We start from the raw sequence: 14,150 nt of genomic DNA on the forward strand, positions 1-14,150 counted from the left end.
GTCTCAGTGTGCTTTTCTCTTTCCTTCTAGTTGTAGAATTTCTACTCAGCCTGCCTTCCTGTGGTTCTGGATGATGTTCTTTTTGTCTTTTAGTTGTAGTTTTGAAGTGGTTGTGTGAGGCAGCAATTTCAGGTGTTTACCTTTGCCACCATCTTGGTTTCTTCTCTATGTTGCTCTCTTTCATGTTCCCAATGTTCCCTTAAACTGTCCTCATGCATTTTAAGTATGTTTTCTTTTTGTTGCTCCCATTGAGTTTTTTTTCTATCTCATTTTCTAATTTTCTGATTCAATCCTCTGCTTCTTCTCACCTACTGTTAAATTCCTTTCAGTGTATTCTTCATTTCATCTATATCATTCTTCATTTCTGATTGGTTGTTTTTCATGGTTTCTATGTCCTTTTTCATGCTGCTGAGCATTCTAAAAAGCCATTGCTTTTACTCTCTTTCTGATAAATTGCTTGCCTCCATTTCCTTTACTTCTCATTCTAGAGATTCCTCCTGTACTTTCATCTGGGATCTGTTTCTCTGTTTCCCCATGGTTTCTGTTTCTTTGTGGGGTTTTTTCTTGTGTTTGGATAAGACTGCTATGCCTCCCAGTCTTGATAAAGTGTCCATCTTGTGGGACCCCTTGGTATACTTTTGATGCAGTAGTAAATAGGATTGTTTTTAAATTTCACTTTCTGTTAGTTCATTATTAGTATATGAACATCAAACTGATTTCTGGATTTTTATTTGTATTCTGCTATTTTTCTAAATTCGTTTATCAATTCTAGTAGCTTTAGAGGAAATTTTTAGAGCTCTCTCTATGTAATATCATGTCATCTGCAAATAATGACAGTTTTAGTTTTTGCTTTTTAATTTGGATGACTTTTATTTCTTTGCCTTTTCTGATTGCTGTGGCTAGGATGTCCAGTGCTAAGTTGAATAAAAGTGGTGAAAGTGGACATTTTTGTCTTGTTCCTAATATCAAGGAAAATGTTTTTAGATTTTCCCCAGTTAGTATCATGTTACATATTGGTTTGTAATGTATGACCTTTATTATGTCTAGAATGATTACATTTATTTCTATTTTTCTGAGAGTTTTTTATCATAAATGGATGCTAGATTTTGTCTAATGCTTTTCCTACATCTATTGATATGTTCACATGATTTTTTATCTTTCATGTTGTTTATGTGGTATATTACTTTAATTGTTTTACATACCTAGAAACATCTTTCCATCCCAGCAATAAATCCCCCTTGATAATGGTGTGTGATCTTTTTAATGTATTACTGAATTTGGTTTCCTAATATTTTGTTGAGGGTTTTTGCATTTATGGCTATCAGGGATATTGGCCTATAATTTTCTTTTTTTTGGTAATGTCTTTGTCTGATTTTGGATTTAGGGCAAAGCTTGCCTCATAAAATAAACTTGGTATCTTTACCTTCTCTTGAATTTTTTAAAAACAGGTTGAGAAGGGTAGCTTTAATTCTTTAAAATTTTTGGTAAAAATAAACTATGATGCCATCTGGTCCAGGACTTTTGTTTGTTGGGAATTTTGCCTACTGATTCAATTTTGTTAGTAGTTATTGGTCTGTTCAATTTTTCTGTTGTTTTTTTTAAATTCAGCATTGAAAGATTGTACATTTCTAGGAACTTATGCAATTCCTTCACATTGTTCAACTTGTGGGCAAATTATTGTAGTATTTTTTATAATCTTTTGTAGTTCAGTGTTGTCAGTTGTTTTTACACCTCTTTCATTTCGATTTTATTTATTTGGGTCATGTTTCTTTTTTTCTTAATAAATCTGTTTAAAGGTTTATCAATCTTGTTTATCTTTTCAAAGAGCTAGCTCTTGGTTTCATTGATCTATTGTATTGTGTTTTTAGACTATTGTGTTTATTCCCCATCTTATTTTTTCCTTCTTTCTTCTCACTTTGGGCTTTGTTTGTTCTTTTTTTGTTCTCTTTAGGTGTAAGGTTATATTCTTATTTAAGTTTTTTTTATTTTTTGGAATAGGCCTGCATTGCTATGAATTTCCCTCTAAGAACTGCTTTTTCTGGTTTCCATAGTTTTTTTCTTATCATTATGATTTCATTTGTCTCAAGGTATCTTTTGATTTCTTCCTTGATGTCATTATTAACCCATTTATTGTTTAGTAACATGATATTTAATCTCCATGTGTTTTTCTGTTTTCTTCTTGTAATTAATTTATAGTTTCATACTATTGTCATTGGAGATGATACTTGATATGATTTCCACCTTCTTAAATTTATTGAGACTTGTTTTGTGGCTTATCATGTAGTCTATTCTTGAAAATGTCCCATGTGTGCTTGACAAGAATGTGTATACTTTCTGTCTGGATAACCTATCCTTTGATATCAATGAGGTGTTAAGTCCCTTACAACTACTGTATTTCTATCTATCTCTTTCTATATCTGTCACTATTTGCTTTATAAATTTAGGTGCTCCTTTGTTAGGTATATAAATGTTTATTAGAGTTATAGTCTCTTGTTTAATTGATCCCTTTATCATTAAGAAATCTCCTTGTTTGTCTCATAGTTTTTTAAAAGTATATTTTTCCTGATATCATTGCTAGACCAGCTTTTTGTTGTTGTTTTCATTTACATGAAGTATCTTTTTTTATTCATTTACTTTCTCTCTGTGTTTATGTTTCTATCTGAAATGGTTCTCTTTTAGTCAGCATACTTCTGGTTCATGTTTTCTTATTTATTTATCTACCCCATGTCTTTGATTGGAGTATTTAATCCATTTATATTTAAAGTGATTATTGATAGGTATATAGTTTTTGCTATTTTTTTTTAAATTTTTTTAATTAAATCTTTATTGTTCAGGTTACATTTGTTCCTCTTTTTTTCCCCCCCATAACTCCCCTCCTCCCAGTTCCCACCCCACCCTCCGTTGATCCCTTTATCATTAAGAAATCTCCTTGTTTGTCTCATAGTTTTTTAAAAGTATATTTTTCCTGATATCATTGCTAGACCAGCTTTTTGTTGTTGTTTTCATTTACATGAAGTATCTTTTTTTATTCATTTACTTTCTCTCTGTGTTTATGTTTCTATCTGAAATGGTTCTCTTTTAGTCAGCATACTTCTGGTTCATGTTTTCTTATTTATTTATCTACCCCATGGTCTTTGATTGAGTATTTAATCCATTTATATTTAAAGTGATTATTGATAGGTATATAGTTTTTGCTATTTATTATTCATATTTGTGCTCTTTTTTTTATTAAAGAAGTCCCTTTACATTTCTTCTAATACTGGTTGAGTGGTGATAAACTCCTTTAGCTTTTTCTTTTCTGAGAAGCTCTTTATGTCTTCCTCAATTCTAAATGATAGCCATTCTAGGTAGAGTAATCATGATTGTAGGTCACTCTAAATATTCATTGCTTTGAATATTTTGTACCAGTGCATTCTGGCCTGGAAAGTTTCTGTTGAGAAATCAGCTAACAGTCTTATGGGAGCTCCCTTGTAAGTAACTAAATGTTTTTCTCTTGCTAATTTTAAGATTCTCTCTTTGTCTTTATCCTTTAGCATTTTAATTATGATGTGTCACAGTGTTGGCCTCTTTTTGTCTATCTTTTTTTGGACTCTCTGCACTTCCTGGACTTATATATTTATTTCTTTCACCAGGTTAGGAAAGTTTTCAGTTATTATTTCTCTCTTTTCTCCTTCTGGTACTCCTATGCTGCAAATGTTGTTACCCTGGATGTTGTCCCAAATATTCCTTAAACTATTCTCATTTTTTAAAATTATTTTTTGTTGTTGTTGTTCCTAGTTGGTGTTTTCCACTACTTTGTTTTTTAATTGCAGATTCAATCCTCTGCTTTATCTAATTTGCTATTGATTTCTCTTAGTGTATTTTTCATTTGTTATTTCATTCTTCATTCTGACTAGTTCTTTTTCATGGTTTCCATGTCTTTTTAAAATTTATTGCCTCTTTCTATACACCAATAGTGAACTTTCAGAAAGAGAGATTAGAAAAACAATCCCATTTACCATCGCACCAAAAAAATTAAGATACCTAGGAATAAACTTAACTAAAGAGGTAAAAGACCTCTACTCAGAAAACTACAGGACATTGAAAAAAGAGATAGAGGAAGACATAAACAGATGGAAGAACATACCGTGTTCATGGATTGGTAGAATCAACATCATTAAAATGTCCATACTACCCAAAGCAATCTATAAATTCAACGCACTTCCCATTAAAATACCAACGGCATACTTCACAGATCTAGAACGAACTCTCCAAAAATTCATCTGGAACAAAAAACGACCCCGAATAGCTGCAGCGATCCTGAGAAAGAACAAAGTAGGTGGGATCTCAATGCCAGATATCAAGCTGTATTACAAAGCCACTGTTCTCAAAACTGCCTGGTACTGGCACAAGAACAGACATATAGATCAGTGGAATAGAATAGAGAGTCCAGAAATTAGCCCGAACCAATATGCTCAATTAATATTTGACAAAGGAGGCAAGAACATACAATGGAGCCAAGATAGTCTCTTCAATAAATGGTGTTGGGAAAATTGGACAGATATATGCAAGAAAATGAAACTAGACCACCAACTTACACCATACACAAGAATAAACTCAAAATGGATAAAGGACTTAAATGTACGACAGGAAACCATAAAAATTCTAGAAGAATCCAAAGGCAACAAAATCTCAGACATATGCCAAAGCAATTTCTTCACTGATACAGCTCCTAGGGCAGTTGAAACTAAAGAGAAAATGAACAAATGGGACTACATCAAAATAAAAAGCTTCTGCACAGCAAAAGAAACCATCAACAAAACAACAAGAAAACCCACTGCGTGGGAAAACATATTTGCCAACGTCATATCTGATAAGGGCCTAATCTCCAAAATTTATAGGGAACTCATACAACTTAACAAAAAGAAGATAAACAATCCAATCAAAAAATGGGCAAAGGATCTAAATAGACACCTTTCAAAAGAGGACATTCAGAAAGCCAAGAGACATATGAAAACATGCTCAAAGTCACTAATCATCCGAGAGATGCAAATCAAAACAACAATGAGGTACCATCTCACACCTGTCAGAATGGCTATCATCAACAAATCAACAAACGACAAGTGCTGGAGAGGATGTGGAGAAAAAGGAACACTTGTGCACTGCTGGTGGGAATGCAGACTGGTGCAGCCACTATGGAAGACAGTATGGAGTTTCCTCAAAAAACTGGAAATGGAACTCCCATTTGACCCTGTGATCCCACTTCTAGGAATATATCCCAAGAAACCAGAAACACCAATCAGAAAGGATATATGCACCCATATGTTCATAGCAGCACAATTCACCATAGCTAAGATCTGGAAACAGCCTAAGTGCCCATCAGTAGATGAATGGATTAGAAAACTGTGGTACATCTACACGATGGAATACTATGCTGCTGTAAAAAAGAAGGAACTCTTACCATTTGCAACAGCATGGATGGAACTGGAGAGCATTATGCTAAGTGAAATAAGCCAGTCAATGAAGGAAAAATACCACATGATCTCACTCATTCATGGATAATAAAGACCATTACAAACTTTTGAACAATAATAGATACAGAGGCAGAGCTGCCTCAAACTGATTGTCAAACTGCAGTGGGAAGGCCAGAGAGGGTTGGGGGGCAGAAGGGAGGGGAGTAAGAGATCAACCGAAGGACTTGTATGCATGCATATAAGCAAAACCAATGGACATAAGACACTGGGGGGTAAGGAAGGGCAGGGGATTGTCAAGGGCGGGGGAAAAAAAAGGACACATATGTAATACCCTTTGTAATACTTTAAGCAATAAAAAAATTAAAAAAAAAATTTTATTGCCTCTTTGTTGAAGTTCTCACTGACTTCATCTATTCTTCCCTTAATTTCATTGACAATTTCAAGACATAATGTAGGGGTTACCAAACTTAGGCCTAATCTAGCCTGCTGCCAGTGTTTGTAAGATATGTGAGTTAGGAATTTTTGTTTGTTTGCTTGATTGTTTTTACTCTCTTTCAATTTTTTCTCATTTCCCTGTGGCTATCCAATAATTTTTAAATAGAAATAATATTTTAAGACATGAGAAAATTTTATAAAATTCAAATTTCAGCATTCAAAAATGGAGTAAGCAGCTAAAACTAATAACACCCACCCCGAATTGGCGAAATTACTCAGCTGGTGAGATGGTTTGCAGCCGGGAAGGGCAGAGCTCCCCTGGAAAGGTAAAAAACCAGATGAAAAATTCAATACCATATGCAAGAAGCTAGAAGAATCAGATGAAAAATTCAATACCATATGCAAGAAGCTAGAAGAATCAGATGAAAAATTCAATACCATATGCAAGAAGCTAGAAGAATCAGATGAAAAATTCAATACCATATGCAAGAAGCTAGAAGAATCAGATGAAAAATTCAATACCATATGCAAGAAGCTAGAAGAATCAGATGAAAAATTCAATACCATATGCAAGAAGCTAGAAGAATCAGATGAAAAATTCAATACCATATGCAAGAAGCTAGAAGAATCAGATGAAAAATTCAATACCATATGCAAGAAGCTAGAAGAATCAGATGAAAAATTCAATACCATATGCAAGAAGCTAGAAGAATCAGATGAAAAATTCAATACCATATGCAAGAAGCTAGAAGAATCAGATGAAAAATTCAATACCATATGCAAGAAGCTAGAAGAATCAGATGAAAAATTCAATACCATATGCAAGAAGCTAGAAGAATCAGATGAAAAATTCAATACCATATGCAAGAAGCTAGAAGAATCAGATGAAAAATTCAATACCATATGCAAGAAGCTAGAAGAATCAGATGAAAAATTCAATACCATATGCAAGAAGCTAGAAGAATCAGATGAAAAATTCAATACCATATGCAAGAAGCTAGAAGAATCAGATGAAAAATTCAATACCATATGCAAGAAGCTAGAAGAATCAGATGAAAAATTCAATACCATATGCAAGAAGCTAGAAGAATCAGATGAAAAATTCAATACCATATGCAAGAAGCTAGAAGAATCAGATGAAAAATTCAATACCATATGCAAGAAGCTAGAAGAATCAGATGAAAAATTCAATACCATATGCAAGAAGCTAGAAGAATCAGATGAAAAATTCAATACCATATGCAAGAAGCTAGAAGAATCAGATGAAAAATTCAATACCATATGCAAGAAGCTAGAAGAATCAGATGAAAAATTCAATACCATATGCAAGAAGCTAGAAGAATCAGATGAAAAATTCAATACCATATGCAAGAAGCTAGAAGAATCAGATGAAAAATTCAATACCATATGCAAGAAGCTAGAAGAATCAGATGAAAAATTCAATACCATATGCAAGAAGCTAGAAGAATCAGATGAAAAATTCAATACCATATGCAAGAAGCTAGAAGAATCAGATGAAAAATTCAATACCATATGCAAGAAGCTAGAAGAATCAGATGAAAAATTCAATACCATATGCAAGAAGCTAGAAGAATCAGATGAAAAATTCAATACCATATGCAAGAAGCTAGAAGAATCAGATGAAAAATTCAATACCATATGCAAGAAGCTAGAAGAATCAGATGAAAAATTCAATACCATATGCAAGAAGCTAGAAGAATCAGATGAAAAATTCAATACCATATGCAAGAAGCTAGAAGAATCAGATGAAAAATTCAATACCATATGCAAGAAGCTAGAAGAATCAGATGAAAAATTCAATACCATATGCAAGAAGCTAGAAGAATCAGATGAAAAATTCAATACCATATGCAAGAAGCTAGAAGAATCAGATGAAAAATTCAATACCATATGCAAGAAGCTAGAAGAATCAGATGAAAAATTCAATACCATATGCAAGAAGCTAGAAGAATCAGATGAAAAATTCAATACCATATGCAAGAAGCTAGAAGAATCAGATGAAAAATTCAATACCATATGCAAGAAGCTAGAAGAATCAGATGAAAAATTCAATACCATATGCAAGAAGCTAGAAGAATCAGATGAAAAATTCAATACCATATGCAAGAAGCTAGAAGAATCAGATGAAAAATTCAATACCATATGCAAGAAGCTAGAAGAATCAGATGAAAAATTCAATACCATATGCAAGAAGCTAGAAGAATCAGATGAAAAATTCAATACCATATGCAAGAAGCTAGAAGAATCAGATGAAAAATTCAATACCATATGCAAGAAGCTAGAAGAATCAGATGAAAAATTCAATACCATATGCAAGAAGCTAGAAGAATCAGATGAAAAATTCAATACCATATGCAAGAAGCTAGAAGAATCAGATGAAAAATTCAATACCATATGCAAGAAGCTAGAAGAATCAGATGAAAAATTCAATACCATATGCAAGAAGCTAGAAGAATCAGATGAAAAATTCAATACCATATGCAAGAAGCTAGAAGAATCAGATGAAAAATTCAATACCATATGCAAGAAGCTAGAAGAATCAGATGAAAAATTCAATACCATATGCAAGAAGCTAGAAGAATCAGATGAAAAATTCAATACCATATGCAAGAAGCTAGAAGAATCAGATGAAAAATTCAATACCATATGCAAGAAGCTAGAAGAATCAGATGAAAAATTCAATACCATATGCAAGAAGCTAGAAGAAACAGATGAAAAAATCAACAACTTAAGTAAGGCCCAAGAAGAAATGAAGAGTGATATAGCTGCCATAAAAAACTCCATTGAAAGTATCAACAGTAGACTAGGAGAAGCGGAGGACCGAATTAGTGAATTAGAAGACAAGGAAGCAAAACACACCCAAACTATACTGCAAATGGAGAAAAAAATTAAAAGACAGGAGGAGAGCCTAAGGGAGCTTTGGGACAACATGAAACGAAACAACATACGAATAATAGGGGTGCCAGAACAACAGAAAGATGAACATGGATTAGAAAACCTATTCGAAGAAATAATATCAGAAAACTTCCCTGAGGTGGGGAAGAAAAAAGTCACACAAGCCCAGAGAGTCCCAAACAAGGTGAATCCGAAAAGACCCACACCAAGACACATCATAATTACCATGGCAAATGTTCAGGACAAAGAGAGAATCTTACAGGCTGCAAGAGAGAGACGGAAAGTTACATACAAGGGATCTCCCATTAGATTATCAAATGATTTCTCAACAGAAACACATCAGGCCAGAAAAGAATGGACAGAAATTTACAAAGTGATGCAAAGCAAAGGACTGAATCCAAGAATACTCTATCCAGCAAGGCTATCATTCAAAATTGAAGGGGAAATAAGAAGCTTCACAGACAAAAAAAGGCTAAGGGAGTTTATCACCACCAAGCCAGCCATGCAAGAAATGCTAAAGGGACTGGTGTAAAAAGAAGAAATAACAAGCTCAGAAAGAAAACAGCCACACACAAAAAGAAATGGCTATAAACAAGTACCTTTCAATAATAACTTTAAATGTAAACGGACTAAATGCTCCAACCAAAAGACATCGAGTGGCTGAATGGATAAAAAAACATGACCCATACATCTGCTGTCTACAAGAGACCCACCTCATTAGAAGGGACTCACACAGACTGAAAGTGAAGGGATGGAAAAATATCTTTCACGCAAATGGAAAGGAAAAGAAAGCTGGGGTAGCAATACTTATATCGGACAAAATACATCTCAAAGTGAAGGCCATAACCAGAGATAAGGAAGGCCACTTCATAATACTAAAGGGATCAATACAACAAGAAGATATAACCCTGGTAAACATATATGCACCCAATGCAGGAGCACCCAAATACATAAAAAAACTCCTGGAAGATATCAAAGGAGAGATCGACAACAATACAATCATAGTAGGGGACTTTAATACACCACTGACATCACTGGATAAGTCCTCTAGACAAACAATCAGCAGAGAAACAGCAATCCTAAATGACTCACTAGATCAGATGGACTTAATAGACATCTTCAGAACACTTCACCCCAAAGCCGCGGAATATACATTCTACTCAAGTGCTCATGGGACAGATTCAAAAATAGACCACATATTGGGTCACAAGCAAAGTCTCCACAAATTCAAGAAGATTGAAATCATAAAAAGCATCTTCTCAAATTTCAGCATTCATAAATAAAGTAGCATTGGGACATAGTGGCAACTATTCATTAATGTATTGTCTGTGGTTGCTTTCATGCTGCAATGGCAGAAATGAGTAGTAGTGACTGATCATATAGTCCACAAAGTCTAAAATATTTACTATCTAGCCCTTTACAGGAAAAGTTTGTTGACCCCCTGACTTAAAGCATGTAGACTTTATTTGAGGTTTTTTTTTTTTTTTCTGTTACGATTGAGGAATCTTCCCCAGGTTCATGTGCTGGCTTTGGCAGGAGTGAGGTGGAGGGTGAATCCTGCAATATAATAACACATTTCTCCTATGTGAAAATATACATTTCACTAAGGAGATTCCCAGAGAATTCCAGCTCAAAATTTCCCAGAATTATCTTCTGTGCAGAGAGTTTTGAATGCCCATAGCTAACACCTCTTTTCCTATTTTTTCCAGCTGTTGGTTTGCAAATGCCAGGTGATTTGCATACATAGGAAATTTGTTTTGTACTTAGTGATATTATCATACTTAGATATTTAAACACTGACTCCAGGGGCAAGCTCATTCAGGAGTACAGTGGCATATAAAGAGGTGTTCAGCAGATATGTGTACATCAGAGCCATTCTCAGATTTCATTTGTGATCTGTCATCCCTGGTTTGGAACTGATCAAGTTTGATTCTGTAGTTACAATGCATCTTATTTGTTTTCTGGTGGATCAAAAAAAAAGGCTTTTTCTTTCAAGCCTTTCGATCAGAATATCACTAAACCCATCCTGAAATATGAGTAAATATAGGCAGATTACATTATAAAATATGTATTTCCCGATTCTCCACAGTGCTGTGCATCACAGATAAGTATGGTCAGGGCTTGTCTTTGTGGATTAACAGACCTGGGTTCAGGTCCAAATTTGGCCACTTTCTGGTTATTAGTCACTAACTCTGCTATTCCAGTTCTGGGCCTTAGTTTCCTCATCTGTGAAATGGAGATAATGTTACACGCCTCATAACAGTGTTATTAGATTTCAACAAATCATGGTCTTTAAACTTACAGTGTGCCTCACATATGGTTGTGCTCAATAATTAGAAATTTTTTTGATGATAACAGTTTCACACTTATCTCTTTCCCTACATTGCTTACACTTTTTCACTTGCTTTCTTTTACCTTTCTTTCTCTATCTCACCATACTTCTCTCCTTTCACATTTGTCTTTGAAAATATTTTTCCTGTCTCTGTTCCTTCTCCCTTTCTCTCTCTCTCTCTCTCTCTCTCTCTCTCTCTCTCCTCTGTCACACACACACACACACACACACACACACACACACACACTCTCTCTCCTTAATCTGGTGTATATGTGTTTGTGTAAAAAGGAAGTGCAATCTCCTCCCATCATGATCCAACTAAATTCATCTATCAGATATACATTCTTTCAGTAATCCTTTCAACAATCATCTAAGAAGAACCTATTTTATGCAGGAACAATTCTAGGCTCTAGGGAAGTCAGAACTAACAAGACTGACAAAGCCCTGTCCTCATGAAGCATGTATTTTGGGTAGGGGAAGCCAGATAATACTCACATGAACAATAAAAATTTAAAAATTCTATCAGATAGTATGAGGTAACAAAAGGGAACCAGGGCAGGGTGAGGGACCGAGTCACAGGTAAAGAGGAGAGTTGATGAGCTAGGATCCTCAGGGTGGCTTATGTAAGCCTGAGGCATGATCAGATGGAAGCAGCTATGGGGACGTCTGGGGAAAGACACTGCTACGTAGAAGGATTAACCTGGTGAAAGGCAGCAAGGCAGGAATGAGTTGATGCTCCCAAAGGACATGGAAGTAGCAATAGTGAGCAGGATGATGAAACAAGAGGAGAGAGGAGATGAGCATGGAGAGTTCTAGGTCACATGGAACCTTTAGGACAAGAGAGGAGTTGGACTCTTATTCTAACTGCAGTGAAAAGCCCCTGCATGAAAATTATACGCTCTGATCTATACTTTAAAAATATCACATTGGTAACTTGGTGGAAAGGGTGCAAGAGTGAAAATACAATGGCTCTTTAATGAGACTTATTGAAGCCATCCAGGTGAGAGATGGGGCTGGCACGCATTTGTGTGATAGCAGGAAGATGGGAAGAAGTGGGCATGTTTGGGATATGTTATCAAGACAGAGTTACAGCACTTGCTGATGGAATGGCTGAAGAATGTAAGAGAAAGGGAGGAATTAAGGATGACTACATAGTTTTGACCTACTCTGTTTCTGTCACTGGGGATACAGTGGTGAAAGGAATTCATCAATGGTCTAAATTGTTCTATGGAAAAAAGGAAGTGTCCTAAATATGGTTTTGGACAGAACCATCTTGTATCACATAATGTTTAGTCTCCTTCTTGGAAAAATTTAATTTCTGCTAAACATGATTAAGTAATAATTCTGATGAACTTTAAAGGGATTGAAGCTTGTTGTAGGGAACCAGACACTCGCCCACTCAAGAGCACACTGACCTTTCACCATTCTTTTCTTCCTTTCATTTCTCTGGCTTTTTTTTTTTGTATAAAATGTCCTTCCCAACAATAAATCTTTAACTTGAGTTACTAGAGGCCTTTTCCCTTTCAACAATCCTATATAATAAAGAGGTAATATGCAAATTGACCATCATGCCCTTGCACAAGATGGCTGCCCCCAAGTGGTAACAAGATGGCTGTGCCCATGTCATCACAAGATGGCCGGCAGGGGAGGGCAGTTAAGGATGACCAGGTTAGCAGGGGAGGGCAGTTAGGGGCAACCGGGCTGGCAGGGAAGCAGTTAGGCATCAATCAGACTGGCAGGGGAGTGGTTAGGGGGTGGTCAGGCTGACAGGCGGAAGCAGTTAGGGGCAATCAGGCAGGCAGGCAGGCGAGCAGTTGAGATCCAGCAGTCCTGGATTGTGAGACGGATGTCTGACTGGCAGTCGGACATCCCCCAAGAAGTCTCAGATTGGAGAGGGTGCAGGGCCTCTAGTATTGTAATAAAACTTTGACACATGGTTATAACTAAATGATCTGAAATTTTTATTTTAGAAAATAATGCTCCTGGACATATTCCATGGTAAAACAAGAGAAATTTTTTGAAACCTTAATAGTAAGAGGGAAGTAACCACCAACTAATATTTGGTATCTGAATTATTAAAATAAAGTTTATTGTTAATAAATGTTAGTAATAATTGCTAAACTCTGGACTATAAAGGCAAAAATTATAAGGAATTTTCTGTTTTATTATAGTAGATTAAGTATCTACTTGAGTCTTATAAGAGCATGCTTTTAGATTTTAAGAGCTTTAAGGACCCAAGTACATTATCTTTTTTTTTTTTTTTTTTTTTTTTTTTTAGGTAAAGAAACTGAGGCCATGAATGGGTTAATGATTGCTGGGGATTGCACAGAATTGAATAAAGATTTGACCCTGGGTCCTCAGAGGCCTTTTCACCATGTATATACAAACTGTGCCTGCATGCTTATAGTAATTTCCTGTTTCATTTCTTAGTAAAAGTTATTTGCATTTTAAATACCATTTTAGTAACTAAAATAAATTTTTTCTTTCTTTCAGTTTCCCTTTCAAGACAATCTCTTTCAATCCATGTATTACCCTCTTCAGTTGAAGTTTTTGGAAACTGTACACACTTTATGTGGACGAATCCCACAAGTGTTTCTGAAGCAAATTGAGAAAACAATGAAAAGGGCCTATGAGAAGCATGTCATCATGCATGTTGGCCCCAACCAGATGCGCTGAGTGTTTCATCTTGTTGCAGTTAATCAGGTATCTCACCGATGAGGAAGAGTCGTCTCTAAGCTGCCTGGGCCATTTCTGTGTGAATATCTAATGGTGCTCCCTGACAATTGACTCTTAAAAGCTTTGTAAAATGTTGCTAGTTGCCCTATAAAGAAAGTAGGCTTTTTTTTTTTGGAAAATGCTATTTATCTTTCTTGTTATTTTTAAAAAATATGTTATTACTCATTTAACATTGTTTAGGTTGAGCCAGCTGTGAAAAAGGAACTTTTGTTAGACTTTCAATTCCTGTAAGTGTCTGAAACAGTATCAGTGGCATCTGAGGTGATAAATATATATAT

At 35.2% G+C, this 14,150-nt stretch overlaps 1 protein-coding gene across 2 annotated transcripts in view; it reads left to right on the plus strand.

Annotated features, from left to right (window-relative positions):
- Positions 1–14,124, plus strand: part of GXYLT2 (glucoside xylosyltransferase 2) — a 229,219-nt gene extending 215,095 nt beyond the window's left edge. For both annotated transcript variants that reach the window (XM_014532412.1, XM_014532413.1), the window contains one exon: positions 13,630–14,124. In XM_014532412.1, coding sequence (XP_014387898.1) covers positions 13,630–13,812 — 183 coding nt within the window. In that variant the 3' untranslated portion in view covers positions 13,813–14,124. The remainder of the gene's footprint in view (positions 1–13,629) is intronic.
- The last annotated feature ends 26 nt before the right edge of the window (positions 14,125–14,150 follow it).

The sequence above is a fragment of the Myotis brandtii genome, unplaced genomic scaffold (assembly GCF_000412655.1).
Source record: "Myotis brandtii unplaced genomic scaffold, ASM41265v1 scaffold89, whole genome shotgun sequence".
NCBI lineage: Eukaryota > Metazoa > Chordata > Mammalia > Chiroptera > Vespertilionidae > Myotis > Myotis brandtii.